General features: G+C 35.2%; 4 protein-coding genes across 4 annotated transcripts; 1 reads left to right on the forward strand and 3 right to left on the reverse strand.

The window, feature by feature from the left end:
- Window positions 1-734: 734 nt before the first annotated feature.
- Window positions 735-7,845, reverse strand: LOAG_03971 (protein-tyrosine sulfotransferase A). The gene is made up of 9 exons (XM_020446467.1): window positions 7,822-7,845; window positions 7,471-7,637; window positions 4,299-4,505; window positions 3,729-3,795; window positions 3,456-3,597; window positions 3,149-3,388; window positions 2,731-2,897; window positions 2,067-2,195; window positions 735-1,780 (listed from the first exon to the last, which is right to left on the reverse strand). The coding sequence occupies exons 3-9, from the start codon at window positions 4,462-4,464 to the stop codon at window positions 1,618-1,620; spliced, it is 1,074 nt and encodes a 357-aa protein (XP_020303196.1). The 5' UTR covers window positions 4,465-4,505; window positions 7,471-7,637; window positions 7,822-7,845; the 3' UTR covers window positions 735-1,617.
- A 2,369-nt stretch (window positions 7,846-10,214) lies between these two features.
- Window positions 10,215-12,166, reverse strand: LOAG_03972 (hypothetical protein). Its single transcript, XM_003139509.2, has 5 exons — window positions 12,017-12,166; window positions 11,812-11,942; window positions 11,384-11,540; window positions 11,149-11,288; window positions 10,215-11,064 (listed from the first exon to the last, which is right to left on the reverse strand). The coding sequence occupies exons 1-5, from the start codon at window positions 12,144-12,146 to the stop codon at window positions 10,921-10,923; spliced, it is 702 nt and encodes a 233-aa protein (XP_003139557.1). The 5' UTR covers window positions 12,147-12,166; the 3' UTR covers window positions 10,215-10,920.
- A 50-nt stretch (window positions 12,167-12,216) lies between these two features.
- Window positions 12,217-13,931, forward strand: LOAG_03973 (hypothetical protein). Its single transcript, XM_003139510.2, has 5 exons — window positions 12,217-12,538; window positions 12,633-12,792; window positions 12,879-13,042; window positions 13,318-13,473; window positions 13,585-13,931. The coding sequence occupies exons 1-5, from the start codon at window positions 12,440-12,442 to the stop codon at window positions 13,747-13,749; spliced, it is 744 nt and encodes a 247-aa protein (XP_003139558.1). The 5' UTR covers window positions 12,217-12,439; the 3' UTR covers window positions 13,750-13,931.
- A 285-nt stretch (window positions 13,932-14,216) lies between these two features.
- LOAG_03974 (hypothetical protein) lies at window positions 14,217-20,154 on the reverse strand. Its single transcript, XM_003139511.2, has 17 exons — window positions 20,033-20,154; window positions 19,829-19,940; window positions 19,627-19,753; window positions 19,296-19,515; window positions 18,951-19,080; window positions 18,737-18,866; window positions 18,532-18,602; window positions 18,183-18,254; window positions 17,894-18,103; window positions 17,373-17,623; window positions 16,954-17,074; window positions 16,462-16,677; window positions 15,985-16,137; window positions 15,818-15,908; window positions 15,417-15,539; window positions 15,008-15,188; window positions 14,217-14,899 (listed from the first exon to the last, which is right to left on the reverse strand). Exons 1-17 carry the CDS (start codon window positions 20,119-20,121, stop codon window positions 14,551-14,553), a joined length of 2,646 nt encoding a protein of 881 aa, XP_003139559.1. The 5' UTR covers window positions 20,122-20,154; the 3' UTR covers window positions 14,217-14,550.
- Window positions 20,155-22,844: the final 2,690 nt, after the last annotated feature.

Genomic DNA, 22,844 nt, shown 5'->3' on the forward strand with positions numbered 1-22,844 from the left:
ACTTGATATGACTTTTGACATGCATATATACAGTTCTATTTGTTGTTGAAACAGTCAGGCCATGCACCAAGTAGTTAATTGTTTGATTATAATATCTGTGTCTATAAATTAATCATTTTGGAAGCAGTTTTTTCTTCCCTTGGCGACTGCACTACTATACTTGCAAGATCTTTCAAAGCACAATAACAACTCGAGATGGTTGTGCTCCCCTTTCTCGGCTGAAACTAACAACGCTGACTACCAATCATTCAGTTCACTCACCTTTGCTCAGTTTTGACCGTGCGATCTTCATTTGTCAATATGCAGTTAACTTTAAAATTTCGGAACAGTACCTGGCAAGCCATAGTCGTACCTGCGCGATGATGTATGGTGTAGTCCAATGTATTTAACGTGGCAGAACACAATTTCTAGGTTTTACTATAGTTGTTGATTATATCATACAAACCGAATGAGAATGAAATACAAGACCATGTCCACGACTATCTACTGGTATTGATTTGCGAAAAAATAGTTCTGCAGTGATGCTTTAGAAGCTAACTCAATTACTCAAACTGCTGTATTCTGAAGGAAATGATGACTATGCAGAGTGCATTATTTTCGTGGTTATATGGGATCAGTGGAATTAAATTAAAAACAAAGTATTTTACGACCCGTCTAAAGAATGAGAGCATAAAATGAACTGTTAGGCTTTATACACAAACAGAAGCCAATAAAATCTTTCATAACTCGTTAACCGAATAAAAAAGTCCAAGTTCAAACAAGACTGGAAAGTGAGAGAACCTTAAAAATACTTCTGTACTTAATCAGGTGTGTTTGAGCTCAATGATATAAGGGTTTAAGATAAAACTGAAGAAGGACAATAAGTTTGCTACGGCATTCATTCACGATAAAGTAGAGAGAGCCTAAAGAACGAAACATATGCTTGAGCAATGTTGAATTCATTAAATTAATCAAAGCACTTTTCACTGACAAAAGCATCCCATTTCTGTTACTATCCATCATAGCAATAAGTGCAATGGAATAACACTTATCAGATCATAAAACTGATCGTCTATCAGAGCTAAACTATTTCACCATTCAGCCAATATGACTATTCGGCATGTCTCGTCTATCAAGTGAGAAGGGAGTGAATCTCTCACAATAAAAGTAATTGAATAATAAGGAATGCCATGTCAATAAATATTTAATTATTATCAATAAAAAAAACATGATCCATCACTAAGACTGCTCACGTTTTCCCGGAAACATTCACAATTTCCTGCAGTTATGCAGAGTCCGAACATAACTTTAAACTCGAAAGCGTTCAACGTTCAACGTTCAACGAATTTACAAGGAATTAATTCCAAAAGAGATAACAATGGAAATTTCATCCAAACAGAAAATGCTTATACTGGAACAAATGAAAGAATAATGGTTGACTGACGAACAGGGAGGAAAACACAAAGGAAAGGTAACGATATGGAAACTTGTTCATGTTAAAGTAAATACTGCTTCATGACGCACGGAAAAGTGAGCAGAAAGGATGAGAAAAGTGTTAATACTTATGTATGAGTAACGTAATCTGTAACTGTAGATAAAGTAAATGTACTGTGTGCTTGCATGTGTGCAACGAAATCTTCACCGAGCAAGTGGAGAATGCAATGCAGCAGGTGCTGCTGGATCAACTATCGCTTTCGCTCTACGCTCCCATTCTCCCATGTTCATGTGTAATTCATCAGTATTTTTCAGTACAATCGGATCAGGCTCACCATATTTGGGCGGATTAGCATTTGGATCATATCTGAAAAGATTTCTTCATGCGAATCCTTCTGGTTTCGCTGACTGTCTTCTCTTTATTCAATATTGGATACAAACTTTCCGATACTTCTCAAGCATATCTAAGCGCAAAAACACGTGAAAGAAGCTTCTTAATGCAGCAAGAAAAATGAGCACGAACCTGGTAAAAAAAAAAACAACGAAAAACTTTTGCTCCACTTACACATTACTTCATAAACCTATATAAGTCATTAAGAACATTCAAATATGAACTGTTTCCCAAAAAAAAAAAAAATTTCAGTATCACAAACCCGAGTTCGGCCAACATTGGTGCTATAGATGGCATTTCCTGCACAATGTCCTCACCGAACGTACCCACCCATTTAGCTAATGCATCCAAGTTTACCGGTTTGATTACTTGATCTGTGGATCTTTCAACCCTAAAAATAATGTCTCGCTTTTCAACACATTTAAAACTATAAAAAAAAAAATACAATTCAGTTGTACAAAATACAATCTTTTTCATATGAATATTCAGTGTCCAAACTTACTCTTGAATGTCTACTTTATTTCTTAAAATAGATAAGTTCAGTTCAGTGTTAATCGTCTTTTCATGATTTTTCACAAAATATTGCTACCAATAACAGCATCACTAAATGCCTAAGCAATTCGAGATATAGTAAGAGGGAAATCAAATGGAACCATTTAATTACTGTTTTTTGAGAACAAGCAAGAAATATGATGAAAAAACAGATAAGTAATCGTCTACAACCAAAAGATGAGCTGCACAGAATGACAGAACGATTCCGAAGACCATCATCAAACATCAAACAATTTTCGAAGGGTTCCCATGAAACAGCAAACTGCTTTGTTATGCTTTAAATTACATAGTAACCAGTCATACCTATCAATTCAATACAAACAATAAGGATTTCTCTGGGGCAAGTAAAATGCGATAAAAAAAAAGAAACATACTTTGACAGCGAAATATCTTTGCCGATCAGTTTGTCGTGATGAAGCACTAAATCACTCCATGGAATGCCGAGGAAATTAAGAACATGACGCAACTGCTGCTCTGGATGCAATACCAACTGTTCATAATAAACGGTCAAACATCGCTTTTGTCCTATTGTTTTACATTGCTGCAAAACGAATTTATAATAAAAGTGGAAAATATGAGTCTTCATGAGTTTTGAAATTGCATAATCGATACAGCAGAAATATTGAGGAGTTAATTTCTAACCTAATCAAACTATATAAGAGATTTTAACTGATCACCAATCACTTCATGGATTTTAGAAAAACGTTATGAACGAGTACAAAACTAATGCATTTCTAATCTAGATTACTTCACCAACAACTCGACAAAAAAGAGATTGTGTGAAAGCAGTACCTCGTACATTGTCTTGATGGCATGATTCCATTTTTCCAGACACTGTCTCGGATCGTTAAGATCAAAACCCGTAATGGTCACCTGACGCGATATGATTGAATGAACCGTCGCCCGGCCATCCCTAACCATCAGCAAAAATTTGCTGTTTGGGAATAGATGAGCAAGATATTCTGCTGATTTCATCGTAAAAGGGTCCTTATTGCAGAGTCTTTCAGCGGGTTCACCATGACCTGCTATTACCTGAGAAATCACAAATTTATTCGAAGTTGCAACAGCAAAAACACTTAAAATTGTAACAGCGACTTACTTGTAATATAAATGATGAGATAGCATCATTGATTACTTCATCGGTGACACCTGCTTCTTTTAACCGATTCCATTCTTTTTGGTTCTTTTTCCATTGTGTCCTAAGTCCCAGAATGCGTGGTATTACACGTGTTTCCTCACCACTGTAATTTAAGATAAAAACCTAAATAAATAGCATCATCTGTTGTTTTACTAAATGAAAAAAGAATATTAACAAATTTAGACACAATCAACTGTGATGTTCATGACCAAGGGAATGCATGCAATGACCAACCATCGCACAGAAGGATGTGCATCCAACATAGCACGAATCAGTGTTGTCCCTGATCGTGGAACACCTCCTAAAAATGTATATGTTAAAAGCAGAGATATATTTTCTAGATCAAAACTGGCAACTAAAATGAAGTTCATTAATGGCAGTTAACAACCAGTCCAGTGTAATTATATTGCATTAATAACAAGAGCTGCTGGAGTGTTCCATACACATACGTAAATTACACTTCGATCTTACTAAGTTATGTACAGAACTTGAAAGATTCCCATAAGAACGATTAGGAATATGGACACTGAAATATTTGGTGGAATCGTTAAGCAGCACTGAGGATCCTGATCGCTAAATTCTGTAGCTAGCAAAGAATATCACTAATAGAACAATAAAATAAAGGGAAGAATGGTTCCAACTTAAAAATATGGAGAAAAAGATACATGAAAGTCATTCAAAAAAACTAACAAAGTCATGAAAACATATTGAAAACAATTTGCACCGCTTAACTGTTGAGAGGTTAAAATATATATATATATATATATATATATATTGTGGCAATAAGCCAGTAAGAAAACTAACCAATGAAAATGAGCGGTGAGTATTTCGATAAATTACCCATTTTTTGTCCAGGTAATATGACTGTGTTACCTCTAACCACATCGAAGGCGGAAATGAACATGTATAGGACACAACCCATAAGTATAATAATCAAAAGTATCGTCCGAGTCCGTCCTCTCATTAACATCGCCGACAGTTTATATCGCAAATCACGCCTCCATGAGAGGCCTAAAAAAGGAATACTTACACATCATCCATGCTTTCAAATTAATATTTAAAATGATGCAAGATTAAATCCACATTCGACTCAGCTATTTTTACTTGTTAACTTCAATTCTGAGTCAGTAATAAATATGCACATTCCTCATTAATTAATATGTTTCGTCAAGAAATTAGAAAAAAAGATAAATTTGAGAAAATTTCTTAAGTCTTAGCTTAAAAAAAGCACAGCATAAACACTCACTTATATCAACTGATGCATCATCTTACAGTTAAACTTATCATTATCATCATCATTAAAATGAGGTATTAATTGGTCCGAAGGACGTTACTGATACCTATACACACAGCCATCCAACTATAAATGAAAAGATTGCTTCTTTTTATCCCATAAATGAGTGAAGAATTGCCATTCAAATCACTCTCTCTCTGTTTTTCATTCCAGAACATCTCTCCCAACCGATTTGTAGAAAGCATAATAACTGAGCAGTTTGTTTTATAATCAGCTAAATGAATAAGCCATCTCCATAAGTCTCGAAGAGCATTAACTTGCCACAGTTCTAAATCACAATCAAAATAACATATGATACCGAATCACACAATTAACTGGGTGTTTTTAGAAAATTTGGTAATAATTATCCCCACTATTACTCCTTCCTCTCAATGCCTCTTTCTCAATTACCTCCATTACTATCTACTGCAAACAAATTATCAATACTCGAATATGGTCAATTCTGGTCGTGCAGCTCTATTTCCTGCTCACATCATCATAGAACATTTGATACATGGAAATAAGAGTTCTGGTAAAATTAGGCTTATTAAGACCAGAACTTGTTATTAATTCTGCCGGCATTCTAGATGGCAAATTAGCAAGACCTGCTCCTATTTGAATTTCCCGTATAGGAAACTCACGGGCCACCACTCACCTGATAGTGATTACGTGCAATTACTTCAACCAGCCAATCCGACCCACTGAAGAAAAAGGTGGAAAACCTTCTTCCAGCTTCGAACTTCTCATTTCCCTTTTTCTCCTTTCAAATATAATACACACAGAAAACTGACCTTATCTTACTCTCATCCCATCCATCCTTTTCCAAACGTACTACTAATGCTGTTTCCCTAAAACAAGGGTTCGCTACGTAAACTTGAAAGGAAAAGTATTCTAAAATTGAAATTCATGAGAGCTGAAGGAAAAATCAAATAATTAGAAAATAATATAAATATAAAAACAAAAGCTTCTTAGAGTACAATTTTCCATGTAAACAATGGAGAAGATGAAAACGATATGAAATAATGACAAGGAGCTTGTGGAACTGAAAAATACTTGGACAAAATTTTTGAAAACTGAAAAAGAGTTTAAAATAATTAACTAAGCAAACAACTCATTTATATATCTATTTATCTCTCAATTTACTTTGGAAAACACAGGACAGGTTTACTTCATTTCATTTTTTCGTTTAATGCTGGTTTACTTCATTTCGTTTTTTCGTTTAATACTGCCTTTGTTTCAGCGGTGAATGATCGGATAAGGAAGGGAGAATTGAAAAGCGAGAAATAACCTTAACTGATTAGCAATTAGGAATTTAACTGATTAGAAATTTTGTCCCCGACCACACCAATTTACAGTGTCAACAAGCATCTCAAGTTCATTCATTTTAATTACCAAACATTAGATAATAATTACTTCGTTGTCAATCTCATTCCTAAATAAATGCAGACTAGTTAGCCAATGCTCATTTTCTGAGATTTCATACTATCTAAAAGAAGCACTAGTAATTTAATCAACAATTTCTATTTATTCCACTGATTAATCCAAGCACTTCTTCAGTAGCTGCAAATATACAAAGCCAAGAGCCGTAATTTTTTCAATTCTTTAAGGAATGTCTCAACAACAGAATCAGAAATGGAAGAAAATGGTCTACTTCAACATTGGGTGTAAATCATAGCTGTAATGACATATACGTGCCCAGAAATGTCAAGGAATTAGTAGTTTTGTTGTTATCGTCACAGTGGTTGTTATGAATAATGCGGCACAAATTAATTCGATGTGATGATTACCAGATATGCCTGCAGAGAGACATCATTATAAATTTACCATTAACTATTATTATTATTATTACGAGAGCGAGCGAAGTCTTAGAATGACTGATCCCATCGATAGAAATAAGCTAGGCTTCCAGCCAGGAATGGCCGCAAATACATAACTTTGGATGACAGGAAGAGATAAAGTAAGGTAACCGGTTGTAATAACACATTTAGTCCCTCAGTCAAATTTCTTAAGGAATCATGAATAGCAGCAATGTTACTAATTTAAAGTATGATTTTATGATTAAAAAACTACTTAACCTTTCCAGAAATGATTTCTAAGTTGGTACCATACCCATGCTTAAATCATGGAAGGTAGTTTCAAGGATTTGAAATACACTTTGCATCACAAATGATACCAATTTTTCACCTTAAAAAAACTGAATGAAATTTGAAATCAACTAGACAAAAAATACAAAAAGAATGAAATTTGATCTATTGATGTTTTCGGCGAACAACACAACTAATTGCACTTTCGAAGCTTCTATGAAGGTCTCACTGCCTGCATTCAAGAATACCTACATTATAGAATATCAACAAGCATGATAATCTCAATCAGGTATTAATAGTTCAGGAAAGACAAAACTTCATGGACATATAAATATGCCCTGCAGCGCCTCGCGCTGTTTAACTGCTCCCATCCCTAATTTATGCTGGTGTGAAAAAGCTTGATAATCATAGCTTTAAAACTGATGAAAAAATCGTTTGTCATAATGGATATTTGATGGAATTCAAAGCTTAACTTTTTGCCAGGCAGTGGAAGAAAAAGATATACAGAGGAACAGAGTGTGCATTCACACAGAGAGACCGAGACAGAACCATTATGACGGTGGAACAAAAGCAGAAGCATGAAGAATAAAAAACGAGATGAATAGGAGAAAAGACAAACCATGAAGGAGGACAAGAATAATAATGAAGCAAACAACTTCGTCAACTGTTGATGATGATCAAACTGCAGATAGTTCCGAAATATGGAATGCATGATAGCGATCAGTGGTGTGATGTAATTTCCAGGTATCGATGGTATTTGCTTGTGTTCATCGCTTCCATTTCCTTCTCAAAAGATGTTTTGAAATTCTTCCCAATTGAATAAAGCATAGAGGCTTTAAAAAAAGCAGGCACAGCTTCTTCGCTTCTTTTTACTACTAGAAATAACTTCATAAAACTCCTCATAGCCTGCGTTACATCACTTTAAATTAAATCATCTCCCCATCCTCTAAGAAAAATTATTCAAAAAGACCCATGTTCTTCAGTAAACGGGTTCACACCATCATCACCACAAAAGCTCTTCTTCATCCCAGCATTTGACCGAACATCGATCCAACCAAAACCACTTATCCGCAAGCCTCCAGTGAAATTGAAGTCTGAATGACAAATAAAACGAGTGTTTGAACACAAAATGATGTAATGCCTAATTTACAAATACAACAGAATGAATGACCCAAAAAAGAAACACGCATGGAAAAGACTCTTGTCACTGTTGATCTGCACAGCGCATCATTGTCCGGAAAGTTTTGAAATATGGAACCGAGGCTTAAGGCCACTGGCTAGCAATAACATTTCGAAAAATTTTACACCTTTCTCCTCCAAAAAATACGCTTCTTTAAAATAATTTCAAGAAAAATATATAAAAAATAATTTCAAGAAAAATATATAAAAACACACCAGTCAACAAAAGGATGACCGATGTCGGTATGATCAAAAGCTGAGGATAAGGAGAAAAAAGCACCATTAATTTAGCTTTTTAAAAACTCGGATCTCAACCAAATAATGCAATTGCTTACCATCCTCAAAATGCTGTTTGTTCGTTTACTTCATTTCTTATTCTGGCCTAGACAAAAAGTATTTCCACCTTTCAATATTATTTAAAAACAGAATTAACTTTCTTGGTGAGATGTCGAATAACACATTAAATACATGCTGTTTTAAATGGGATGTTTTTTTTTCATTTAAAACATAGTAAGTAATGAGCACAATAAAGAATATTTAAAGAGCGAATAAAAAGACAATGTGAAAGTGGTAGATACCTCAAATGTTATTTGGAAAATATATATGCGATAGAATCACACATGAGTGAAATTATGAATGAGCATGAAGTCTACTATAAATAAAACCAATTACAAATCTTCTCTCCCAATTAACCCATCTGTTTGTTCTACCTTTAAATAACTCTACATTACCATTACCAATTTCCTTTTAGAAAAACTCCAAACAATGGATATTTATGTGCGTGAATTCGAAATTCATAATTCCAAGTTCCATTTCATTTCTGCAAGACACCATAAGTACTCATTCATTTCTTGGCTTTATATAATCCAAAACAGTTAAAGCTTCCAGGGGAAACCTTCCAGTCTGAAACAATTAGTAAGTCCGTGAAACTCATAGTAAGCGAAAAATCGTTCCACAATAAATCACCAATGAATAAATAATACAGAGTATACTAAGAAAAGTTGATATGACAGCAGTGTCCAGTCAGACAATTTCAAATTTGAAATTTGGAGTCATATTCCAACTCCTTTCAACCAATAATCCTTTTCAAGTTTCAAATGTTATCGAAAATGCTCGACTCGTTCAAGGCTCACTTGTTCACTTATTCACTCGTTCACTTGTTCAAGGCTAATGCATACGACATAGTGTTCTAGCAATTATTCAAGCTACACGACAAAATGGTTAAATTTCATATGAGGTACATTGTTTTGCAGAAAAATAAATCATGAATTCGTCATGAAAGTTATCGCTATGGTAAATAATATTTGATGACCAAATATAATCTTCATATAACAAACATTATAGTGATAGAATTACAACTATTTTTGCCTTTGTTATAAATAAAGTGACATTCAGAAATACGTAACCAATAAAAGGGTAAAACATATAAGTTAGTGCCCAGGAAGTATCTTTATATTCAAAGTAGGGCAATACAATGCCTGAGATTTCACTAATGCAGCTATTGTTCAGTTTATATGCTGATAAACGACGATTAAATCAGGCTAACAGAAGAGTAAGATTACTAGGAAAAGAATGCAGGTCAAATAGAAAAGACAAGAATAATGAGGGAAATTATAAACAAAATTTCTTGGGTTTTTTGTTCTCACCAAAAAATGAAGAGTCGAATATGACTTGATAAGATTTTAAAAGTAATGTGATATGTGAAGAAATGGAATTAATAAAACAAAGCAGATAAGCAACCCACTAGTTTCGCTACCACCTCCTCATGATTTAACATCCCCCAGTTTTTGCAAGCAACGCTGGGCGAGAATGGAAATACTGGGACACCCAGTAATCTCGAGAAAAATTATATAAAATACTTTTTGGGGAAATTTTTCCCCCCACTACGAAAAAATAAGAAGCCAAGTGACATCGTAAAAATCATCAGTTCGAATTTATACTTGGTCTTTCATACACCAGTCACACCGCCCCAATTTCCAAATTCCTGCTGCTTTCGGCATCTCCACATGATGAAGCGAATCATTTTATTCTTACTCTCCCATAAAATATACTTTCTACTATCTTTCAATAATACACAGATTTCCTTATAAATCAAAAAAAAAACGGAAAAAGACCATACTTTTGACTTCGAACTTTTACTTTTTTTTTTATTTCAAATAACAAGAAAATTTGATAAATGATACAATCCGAACAAACTCAGAGAATATTTTCCGAAAACTATAACAGATTCTCACAGTGAAAAAAAGAACAACCACCAGAAGAGAAATTAATTTCCAATACAATCCCAGACCCTATCAACTGTTGATTAACAAACCAAGCATAAAAAGGAAACACTAGTATATACTTTTTCATCAGTGCGAAAACGAGAACATATATCTCACGTTACATAACATTTAAAAACAAATTAATGCAATGGACGAAAGATCAACGCTATTCTTTGCACAGCTATTTCCGCAAAATAATTTCAGAACTTTATTATATCATTTTTTAAAAACCTCCATATACAGCTATAAAGGCATTTAAGCTAGAATATATAGATGAAAACAGCTATATAAATTCATCAGTTCGTGAAATGGAATCAAAATAAAGTTCGAGTCGCTGCTTGATCTGCAACCGAAGACGGTGTTAGCAACTTTTGAACAAATAATCACATCGTATGCAAGGCACATTAAATGCGATGAACTATCTAATACTTTTAATGAACGAGAATATAATCGTAAGCGTTGAAAGACAGTAAGTAGCACGTTCATTCAAAATGTAATATTTTCAGCACCACGCAATAATCTATAATGCTATAATCGTGTGGTAATGGTTTAAATGCGCCTAGGATGAACAAATATTATTTACGTACACCGATGTCACTCGAATTCTCGAAATTCAGCAACTATCTCTACAAATATGCTCCAACAGCAAGAGGTGCAACCTCCTTTAGCGATGCTTCATCGTCCGAATTGCTGATTTCTCCAAGAACAAGTGTTTCTACAAGAACTGAAGGAGTGTCCACTTTTTTAGCATCTTCTTCAGGAGTAACGATCTAAATATGTGAAGAGATGAAATCTATAAACCTGAAAATCCAATTTCTCTCTAACAATAGGCGAAAATGCGTGGTTATACCTACTTCCCATCTACTAGAACTAGCTTCGATATCAGCTCTTAAGAGACGTTTGAGCTCACGCTCAACCTCAGGTGCGTCCATATATTTTTTCTTTTTCGTTTTACGGAAACGTCGCTTCCTGACACTTTTCATTGGCGGAGTGACTGAAACAAAATGAATAATTATCCTTAAAGAATTTGTAATCTATTTCAGCATATTGTTTCGAAAGTGAAAAGAAAGCGTGGGAAAAAAAGCTCACGTCCATGAGGCCACTGCCACATTTTGTCACGTTTCAATTTTGATGTATCGTTTTGAAGTGATATTTCTGTGATAGGTTGTAAGTCATGCGAACAGATCATAATCTGAGATGCATCCGCAACTTTATAAACATTCTTTTTGTCAATCGTTTTCATTACCTAAAATTTGACAGCTAATTTAATTTCAACAAGCTACGAGACAAATCTCAGGAGGTTTTCGGTACACAAATTATAAACGAAAATCCAAGTGGTTGTTAAGGATGTTGTTTCATGCACATATCATCGATAGAAGCACGCATGCATTTACTTCTACATCATTTTCATTCATTGCAAAACGAGTAAAGTTTCACTGTGTTTTAATTTTCCACCCTTCTAAGGGATACGCAATAGTTAATCTTACATCTCAGAATAAGTTACCTAAGTAACTAACCTCAACAACGCAAGGTAGATCAAACAACCTTGCAGACATGATTTGCTGCTGAAATTGTACGGTTGCATTTCGCATATCTGGATGGAACCCAATGGCAAGGTCATTGTCGCCAGATTCGTCAATCATTTTCCCTGCAGAAATTGAGTGCTTCTCTTCGTTTTCAAAAAAATAAAATATCATTAGACAAGAAAATAGCAGAACTCACTGACTTTTGCAGCGACATCATCAGGAAATCTAAGAATAATATGATTCTCCCAGTCCTGTACTTCTTCCGCTACATCGACAACACGCTGAGGTACCTTTTTGGCCAGTATTCTGGATGATCCTGCTGACATTGCTTAGGAGATAATTTCCTGTTAAAATTCGTTCCATATGATATAGACAGAACACAAACACAAACCAAAACGATACTCTTATCCTCGTCTTTCATTTAGTCAAGAAAACTGTCAAGAAGTCAAGAAGACGCCACCACCGATTACCCGACAAACTGGCCAAGAAAGTGCGAGGCGCATCCCGCTACGCTCGTCCTTTAAGTGAGGTGAAACACTTGTAAATAGCGGTTGGTCGGTGAACGACGTTTAGGGCGGATCGTTCTGCGAGTTAGCGTGATGTGTGTTACAGGTAGGGGATGTATACAGCATCGTACTCAATGAAAGGACAGTCTCACTCAGCGATTGCGAGAGCTCTGGAGAATGGCTTACTTCTCTGTATCATTTGTAACACACAGGTTAGTCTTGTCTTGCTTCATCAGCTGTTAACAATCCCTTCTGTAACACGATGTGAATTTCGGCATCTTTTGAGAAAGGATTCAAAATTTGAAGGTGAAGAGTAAGCTATGGATAGCTCATTCAAATGGTCGGAAACATCGAGAAAACGTTGCCAATTTCAAGAAAGCAGCAATAGCCAATGCGACTTCATCAAAACGAAACTCCGAAGAATCGACCACATCTCTGTCGATGGCACCCTTGAAAAAACTGAAAGGTCAACTTGTTCTTCTGCTTGCTTTACCTTCACTAAGGTTTGGACTTTTGAAAAAGCTGAAAGTAATGTTTTTTTTTTTTTTGCAGTAGACGTAAATGAGTCGAATTTAAAAAATATTAACGAAAGCACTCCTTGGGAGAAATATTCGATGACAAAAATGATAGAAAACAATACAACATATGGTCAAAAAACAAATGTTATCAAAGGAGTGCCTGAAGGTTTTTTCGAAGACGAAAAACTGAACAGCAGAGTAAGCTAATATCGCAAATAAACTGTCGTTTTTATTTGGTTGAGGCTAAGAAATGAATATGGAAAAACGAATATATCGTCTTCTACATGCTTAAGACTATACGATTCCTGAGTAGGACATAATTCAACTAGAATTTATACTTCAATTAAACGCATACTGATGCGTGAATAACCTGATTTTTGGAGCACCTAATTAAGCATTTTAGTATTTCAAATTGTGCTGTAACGCTACATTTCCGCACTTGTAAAACTACTATAAGTTGTGATATATTTCAGGTTATTGACACCATAGAGAAACAAGCAAGCATAGAACAACAATACATCGATTTCATGAGAGAGTTGGATGAAGCAAAGCAGGAGGAAGAGCACCGCGAAGAAAATGAAGAACACGTGGTAGCTATCGAGCATGATATTGAACTTATTGATGAGCAGGTAAATTTCTGTCCTGATGATTTATGATTCTAAAATTTTGCTTCTACCATACATCTCAGAATAGTTAGAATCCCAGATATGGCTAGGAAAGTATGCTGAACTTATTTGCAGATTGAGCAATGGAAACGAGTAAATCGGTTAGAAGTGCGGCGAGACAAACTGTACAACACAGTAGCTGTGAAAAATGAAAGAAATACCGAACCGGCATTGGTGGGACAAATAAGCGATGATGACTCTGATGTTGATCTTACTGGATGGAGGAATAAAGGCATCTGATTTTTCATATTTAATGCAGCTGACTAGGATACTTTTCCACACTTTCTTTATACTGCTACTTTGATCAAATCACTGAGGGCCTATATCAGTGCTCGTTAGATAGGAAAATCGCATCAGAACCATTTCTACGTGAGATGGTTATCAGTAGCTCCAGTGTTTTTTGATAACGGAATAAAATTCTGCTGTCAACAAAGTCTGATTGGCAATTGCAAAATTGTGGAATTCTCTAAAAAAAAAATAGGGGAAAAAACGCAGTTTCAATGCTTTGTGTAATTTTGGATCTTCTAACTTTGCTGCTAAATCTTGATGCAGCTAGGAAGATTTTGAGATAACAGACGGTTTCCACATGCTTCGAAATTCTTCATTTAAATATTTTCCAATTTGATTCCTACCTTTCATAAAATTCAGAATTGGAATATTAAACAACAACAACAACAACAGTATATACATAACACTGAATGTTCACAGGAGATCGGAAAATCATAGACGGCTATAACTAAATTTTGACTTCGCAAATAACTCACTCCAATGATATTTCATGAGTTATCCTGGAACAGTGAGGAATATAACTAGATATTTCCAAGTATATTTTTTAAACTATAATATTTCGTTATCTTATATTGGTGTGGTCCTTATTCAGGCTATAACATTTTGTTATGTTGTATTGCTGTGGTCTTCGTGCCTACCTTAATTCGAACAGTGCAATAACAAACTTGATGAGGGGATGGATAGTTGGGTACTTTATTCCTATTAGGTCGGCGCAAGATACTAAATACTTTCTCATGATGTAGAAGGATGAAATTAATCGCTCAAGATTTCCCCGTCGGACAATTCGCTTTCATCAACGGGAGGTTTCGTCACTTTTTGTTGTTTCGATGGTGATTTTGAAAAAGGTGATGATTTCCGAGATACATGCGGAGTGGGCGACTTTAGCCGAGTTGGGCTACGACGTCGTGGGATCTTTTCCTCAGGAGGTGAGTATCGTCGTTGTATTGGCTTACGTTTCTCATCCCATTTCCGGGGTGGGGAATAACCACGCATTAAAGGTACAGGTAGTTCCGTCCGAGCTAGAGGCGCAGGGAGTTCTCGTTTTTCTCTCCGTTCCTGAGTAGGACCTCCTTCTAATTGTGCTTTCCTTTCTTCCAGTGCTCTGAAATTTAAACAAAAATTTTGACTACATCAGACGATATTCTTAGCAACAACTTATTAACGGAAAAGAAGCTTTCATTCTTAATCCCCCTCCGAACAAGTCATTTACCGCCTCATATTTTGCATAGCAGTAATTTCTCTTGCTAGAAGATTCATTTCGCTTTGCTGCGTCTCAGTTTCAGCTAAACGATTTCGCATTCGAAGTGCTAAGCGGACAAAAACAGCACGTAGATCTTCAACGCAGTAGTTTTCCAGATCCTCTTCTGTAACTTTTTCCATAATATCCAACTCTAAAAAATAAATTAAATTACGGGATGTTTCAGAAAATAAAGTCGGAGAATATAGACTTGTGAATTCCTTAAAAACAGTGCAGATAAAAAGCAGCACCACATTTCGTTATTTTTTTTATTTTCGTCCCGTTACTTTTTAATTACGGTTTTTTTTTCAAAAAATGACAACATTTTACGGCTTCTCACATACTTCACTCTTTGTAACCGATGAAAATTAAAAGCGCATACCATCAACTATAGCAGAAAGTGTCGTTTCATTAATGGATATCAATTTTGGTGCCAGTTTAATCGAATTTGCTTGTGTCCAAAGTTCGCTGTCCTTGTTCTGCTTTGCAAGTAACAAAAATGGATCTATAATGATACTTACTTGGCCTAAAAAGTTACTTTTCTAGCAACGGTTATTGTTACTCTATCGAATAATCAAATGATCGACCTCCGTAATAGACAAAACCTTGTTAAATCCTAGAACAAAAGAAATTCACTGGAACGATGGGATTTAAATCAGAGCAGCAGTTCAACTTGACCTTAATTATGAAAAATAAAAAAAAAGTGACTTGGAGGAGAATAGTTAACACTCCACAGAAAAATTACAAAGTTCATCAGCAAGTCACAGAGGAAAAAACGCTTACTTGTCCAAAGAGCCGAAAAATTATCGGGGTCCAGTACATCAAATGGATAAATTGATACGTAATTTTCAGCCGGTGATTCAGAACCAAGAACCTACAAGAATTACAAGGTAATTGAAATTACCAACATATGCATGATTTTATAAACTCTATACGTTACAAAAACGAACCGCTTCAACACCAATCTGTAATTCTGGAAGTTGCTGTGGAAAAACTCCTCGTAACATGAATTCTCGCCTTATTTCCATCAAGATCAATCCTAATCGATTCCCACCAAGATATGGCGGTCGAAATGCCAACGGACGGACTGTTGAATCAAAAAGCTGCAACATAAGTGCATTAAAAGAAAGTCATATTCCAAAAACATAACGTACTGATATTTCCATAATATTCTCATTTGAACAAGAGCGACCGATCAAAAATAAGCATGTAGCCATGCACTATCATTTCCAAATCATTGGGATACAAGCAATTTTTATAATCTACAAGTTTCGCAAATCTCTTGTATTACCTTAATCATGTCTTATACAGTTATCGCTAATTTGTAAATCGGATGTTCACATTTTAATATCTTCCTTCCTTTATTTCATCTAAAAGCCCGAACAATAATAAAAAAAAGATACTTTCGATGTAGTATGGAAAATAACCTGTCTAGTATCAATATCAATTTGTGCTAGCCATGCGCGCAAATCTCGTTCTCTCATACCAACAGTGAGTTCAGCTTCAAGTGATGAATATCTTGAGCAGTAAACCAGCAGCGCATCTCCCGTATCTAACAGTGCCCTCATGAGTGGGGAATGCTGTTCAAACATCATCGTTAACGCAACTTTTATTGCACGCTGACGTTCATCCATGTACCATCCCTGCAAACATTTCATCTCTATTGATTTTTTTCCCTTTAAAGAAGAAGCTGTCAGGTAGACCGAGCTTCTGCATGATATACAACAAAATTCCAAAACAAGGATATTACTTGACAAGTAATATCCTCAAGAAAACTAAAGTCCATCCATTATGACTGCAATGCAGTATGAATAGGGAGAGCTGTCTGTAAAAGACTGAGGGTAAAACCTTTGACTAAAAGTATTAGCAATTATAAAAAATTACTTGAACTTCTTGATTTCTTAAAATATTCCTTTCACCTGAACTTTGTCGAGCGTTGGATTACTTAATTCAACCGCAGTGTTCATCCTATACCAACATTCCGTACTGTGCACACTTTCATTTATATAAGAAGCCTCTTCTGCACAAATGTTGAAATACCTGAAATAAAGTATTGCTCAGGCTGTTCAAGTGTAACCCAGGAAATAATCTTTCTATTCCATCTTACGCGTCCAAGTTGATTATGTTCCATCCAATTCTGTCACTAGTTTTACAATTTCGACTTCTCAAAAATATCCATAAAATCATTTTTAACTAGACCTCTCGCTCCATTACCTAATTCAACAGTTAACTGATAAAAAAACTCATTACAGAGGTCCAAAGTTTATTTTGGGGACGTGTAATAAAGTAGAACAAAAGACTGATAAAAAAGATAGTAAAAAAGATATTGCCTCCTTACCTTATAGCTTGCTTAGCTATGTAATGAGCTGGTGAAGGCAACGTTTCTGTTGAATTCGGCAAACGAATTTGTGCTGGATATAAAAAATGAAAAACACTTTCCGCAGTGAAACAAATCATGTGGGCTGACAATAAGGTTCGTAATTCCAATGCTGTTGCTAAAGGCGACACCAGTGGAATGCGATTTTGTGTAGGCGATAACGCAGCAAATTTAGAACGCAGCTCCATCAGTAAAAGTCCTGTCTTATTTCCCTGAAATCAGAATAAGTTAATTTCTCCTTCATCGCGATATTTGACTTCCCCTTCCTTAGTCATCAACAGTTTTAGACATAAAATAATGAGATAAAATTCAAAATGGCAAATGAAAATAAGCAGACAGGATGAGCTTATGACTTGAAAAAAAAATTTCATTGACGTAGTCACTAACATTACACTTCTCACAGGTCAGTGTTAGCTATCGTCCAGTTAGTAATTTATATAAAAAAAATAATACTGTGTAATACTGCTAACGATGAAACAAACTCTAATATGAGAAAGAGCTGATGGAGGTTTTGTTCGTTCGGTCATCCAATCGATGATTGTGCCTGGAAGAATGTACCGTTTCGTTAACAAATGCTGCAGTTCGAATTCGTCTGCTGTAGACGCCCATGCTTTGTCAATTTCCGTAGTATCAATCAACAGTGCATGCCCAGTAGAAAGCAGTAACTGTTGTAAAGCCTCATTCTTCGTCATCTGTGAAAAGAAAAAAAAACTACTTGAACTAAACTGATGAAATTGCGCTACATCATAAAAATTTCAGAGATGAAGAAACCTTATGCTTCATAGCAGATTGACGCCATCGATCTAGACGACCCATCTTTGAATCCACTGCTCCGTCACTGAGCTACAAAATGTTGCAGTGAAACAACATTCAAAAACCATTGGCGCAAATGCCAGAGATGTAAAATTAGCAGTACTTTTAAGGCTATACGACCAGGTAGTATGAATTGCCTTAGTGATACAACTGCGTAGCCAGCAGCACTATATATAAGTCGTTAAAAAGGTTTCAACTCTTAAGCTCTTCTCTTTGCTAAAAAAACATAAAGCTGAACAAACAAAAAAGGAAAGACAAAACTCCACTCAACAGCTGCTGATGTAATTGTAGCATAACATAAAAATACCTTTTGCTGTTTGAAAACTCTTCTGGCAACGAGTGCAACATTTGCTGGATCTACAGTGGTTCGAATCTTTTCTGCAGTAAAAAGAAATATTAAGGAAATTTTTATACGACGAAACGTAAAAGTTTCTGCAATCAAAATTTAAACCGAATATGACAAAATACTGATTATTTAAAATCGCACTGTCTCGAAATAGTTCTTGACTCACCAATACATTTGTCGTCGAGACGAAGAGCGTCAAAAAGCCTTTGGTAAGCATAATGTTCCACTGACCTATACTTTTCCCCTTTCATATCGAAAGGTAATGCGTAATAATTACTCAGAGGCCGGAAAATACCCTGAAAAAGAAAGAAACAAAAAAAACTCACGGATTATTTTCACTGGAAATCATTATCAATAATAAAGAGTGATAGCAAATTTACTTGAAGTGAAAGAACCAGATCAGACGTGGTTGTTTTTATCATGTCACCGTTCTGGTCAGTTGAAATACCATCCACTTCGATGGACTGCGTACTAAGTAAAGCAGCCCGTTTTTTTTCAGAAACTTCATATCTGAAAAATCATTGTGAAACGAAACCAAATGAATGAAAGCAAACTATGTTTTATTTGGCACAGAGATACAGACTCCTGATTGTAGAATGCAGTAGCCAGCTTTTTGTTCCACAGTTATTAATAACAGTTAGAGTTCAGCAAAATATAACTTCAAGTCAGTTTCCTGTATGCCGAAAGACAAGCTTCACAACTAACAATGAAACAAAACAAGCTACCTTAGCCACATGAGAAAATATCCCAGCTGATTATGTCCTAGTTGTGGTGGTCGACCCCTTTCATTTCGCATCCAGTGTCCCAACATTGCGGCATCAACTTTCTCCTTTGCCATCCAATCCACAAAGGTATCTTCATCCATGCCAATTCCAAGTTCACTATCACGTGCGTCGCAAACAATCAACAATGCATCCTTCGTATCCATTAAAGCTTTTTCGAAAGCTTTAAAGTTAGGTTATATGTCACAATAAATATCACTGTGCCAGTATAAGTCAAGATATTCTTAAAACAATGGATCATTTTACTCTTTTGAATTTCCGTTTTACTATTTACCTGCATCTTGCTCCACGCGTATTCTCAATCCCTGCATTGTATACGATTGACGACTTGTTTGTAGGTAACTGGCCAGAGAATTCATATCATGTCCTGCTGGCATATTTTCTTGTAACAGTTGACGAGCCTTCAAGAAATATAACAAGAAGATTATTGCAATGGAATTCGAGTAAAAGGAAAAGTATGAGAAATAAAAGCACACCTTAACTGGAACATCAGCACTCGAAGTGCATAACAGTTCTAAGATAAGTGCTTCATCTAGACCAAGTTGTGTGAGAATCATAGCATGAGCATAATGATCAGCAGACGGATATCTGCAAATCAGAACCAATATGACATAGAACTTTTGCGGTTGATGAGACAGAAAAGAAACCACAAAAAGCTAAATGAAATTTGCAACCTTCACCTTTTACCTCCATCACTTAGGGTGTGACTATACCCACAGTGCAAAATATCACCTTCATTACCAATTAATATTATTTTGCCGTCGTCCATTATGCCACTTCACATCAGCTTCCAAATCTAAAAGGGAAAAATATTGATGACATGATTCCAACTGAACTATATAATGATGTATTACAAAATCGCTGCAAAATTCAATATCAGTGTCCATTGCCACAACAGACATAGACTAATCAAGCGACCTTTTACAAATACCCACACGTCAATTTCCATGTTATTAATGTACAATGATCGATGCTAGAAAACAATACCCAAAAGGCCTAGAAGCAATACTTAAAAAAAAGGGATGTTCTTTAACAACGGAACAACCACATGGTCAAAACCGCTACTAAATGTCTGCTGAGAAAAAAAAAAAAAAAACAATTCACGGCAAAAATTTGGCGAATCTGCAGCTTACCTTTAAAATATTCTCAGTTAATAAGTTAATAATTCAAATTTGTTTTCTCTACCTACCATCGTATTGAATGTAATTTTTAGTCGATAACAAGACTAAAACAATACAATATAACTACAGCTATTACATATTTATTTCAGCATAGTATAATATAATAAAAATCGAAAAGCAGAAAGTGAACTTAGAGTTCCTACAAAACATTAATTGAAGGCTCGCACAGATAATATCCCTGTTTAAGATGCATACTGACAAAGTATCACATTCGGATGAACATTAAAAAATTAGAAGAAAAATGAAGTGTAAGGATATAAAAAATAAAAGCAGTATAGAAATGCAAGACACGATTCATCAAAATCTATTCTTACTGGCCTATTACGTTCTTTAATCAAATAAAATGAAATCATTAGAACAGTCCACAAATTGATCCGATGTAACACATTAAAGAACAAAACAAATTCGAAATTATTAAAAAGTTGTATGGCAAAGAATTCCGAAATAACTTCTTGTTGTCATGAAAATCATCGCAAATCCATCTCTATAATTCAGCGATAACACACACACGTATCTCAGAATAATCTTGTGGTTTGGATATGGCTTGCATTTTGCATCGAATGGCGACTAGCATCAAGAAGGGATTTGCACAACAGCTACATAAGAGATCCTTGTTTGTAGAATTGAAGCCTTTCTCCAAGAGCTGAAAAACCATCCTCAATAATAAAATTGACATAACTAACAAAAATATTCTCCAAGTTTTCAGACCTTACTCTTCTGGTTCATATGAATTGCTCTTTGCGGAGAAATCCTAATATCTACGGCAAGCGACTATGATTTCGCCGCAAAGAGCAATTCAGAAAAAAGGAAAGAAAGAAAAGTATGGAATTCCCGACTTCATAGTTTTTCTGAATCCGATATAGGAATTTTTCATCTGTTTATCTGATGTAACTCAATAGAAGGTAACTCTGGCCTACTTAACTCCAGAATTTTTCATAAAAGAAATCCGTAAAAACAATAATCTGAAAAACCCACACCTAACTTATCAACACCACTTTTCTTCTTGTGTAATAACTGACCCATTATTTGTTCTTTCAATACTTTTTTTGTGGATAACCACTGCTTCGATAACTCAACCATAATTTTTAATAAATTTTTGTCATTTCGCAAATTTCCGACAGGTTTTCAACTCTATTTTGATAGCTAGATTTACCAAAACCTTTTTACTCTCGCCATTTCCGAAAATTGTCTAAAATTACAAACACTGACAACACACGATCGGTAATCCTTCATCGTAATATTTCTACTACTAAACTAGTATATTCTCTGAGTGAAGTGAAAAAGCTTATATGATCACAAAGTTACTTCGCTCCGGAATTTAACTGCTGGAAACATTTTTCCTAAAACTAGCAGATTGCACAAAAACAGGAAAAAAACGGAAGATAAAATTATTTACGACAACATAATCAAGTTTTTCGTCCCAATCAACTTTATTTCACAAGCATCAGAAAAAGTAAAGAATATGAAGGGTGTAGCTCACGTCTATAAATCTATCCATTTGTTCATTGCTTTTGCTTTGATTGTTATGGAGCAAACAATTCCAATTTTTGTCACTTCTTCATACATACAGAATTTCGTGCCAAGTCTTTTTTTTTAAATTTTTTTCTACTCCAGGTACCATTGCGATAAATACAGAGATTTCTGGAATTTTACTTTCAGTATATATTTTGCAAACAATTGGAATTATCCATTATCGAGAACATGAAGAAAAGCCCAATAAAACATGCATGACCTATCTTATTTTTCTTACAGTGACTTCGACTTTCATTCAACAAATAAGAGAGACAAGGAATCCATACTTTCGGAAAATAGCAGATATTCAGTGACCAACAGTCATTTGCATTTACCCACTACTCCTGCTGAAGATATTATATTTGTTTCTATCAAACTCGCCATATCGACTACTCAATAGAATTTGTCCATTTTCGACTCACTGGAAGCAAAGAAACTGATTTCCACAGAGTAGTCAGCGAAAAATAAACTAAAGTTATATAGATCCTCTTTATCTTTAAACAGTATTACCTTACCGTCGATCGTGGTACTCATCCATACCGCGAACTTTCACCTTAAACTCGATATTTTCTCCTTCATCAAACAGAGAGAAGCTAAAGCTTCGCAGCAGTAATTCAAATTGATGGGAACAAATAAAGATGAGATAAATCTACCTTGTGTTTGAGCATAAAGATGAGATAAATCTACCTTGTGCTTGAGCAATCATCGCCCGTTGTTTTCTGTCTCTTCAGCGATTATCATTTCTGAATCTCACAGATGAATGCATATAATTTAACGGGAAGTTCTCTCTTATAAACGA

Source organism: Loa loa (assembly GCF_000183805.2).
Source record: "Loa loa unplaced genomic scaffold supercont3.158, whole genome shotgun sequence".
Lineage (NCBI taxonomy): Eukaryota > Metazoa > Nematoda > Chromadorea > Rhabditida > Onchocercidae > Loa > Loa loa.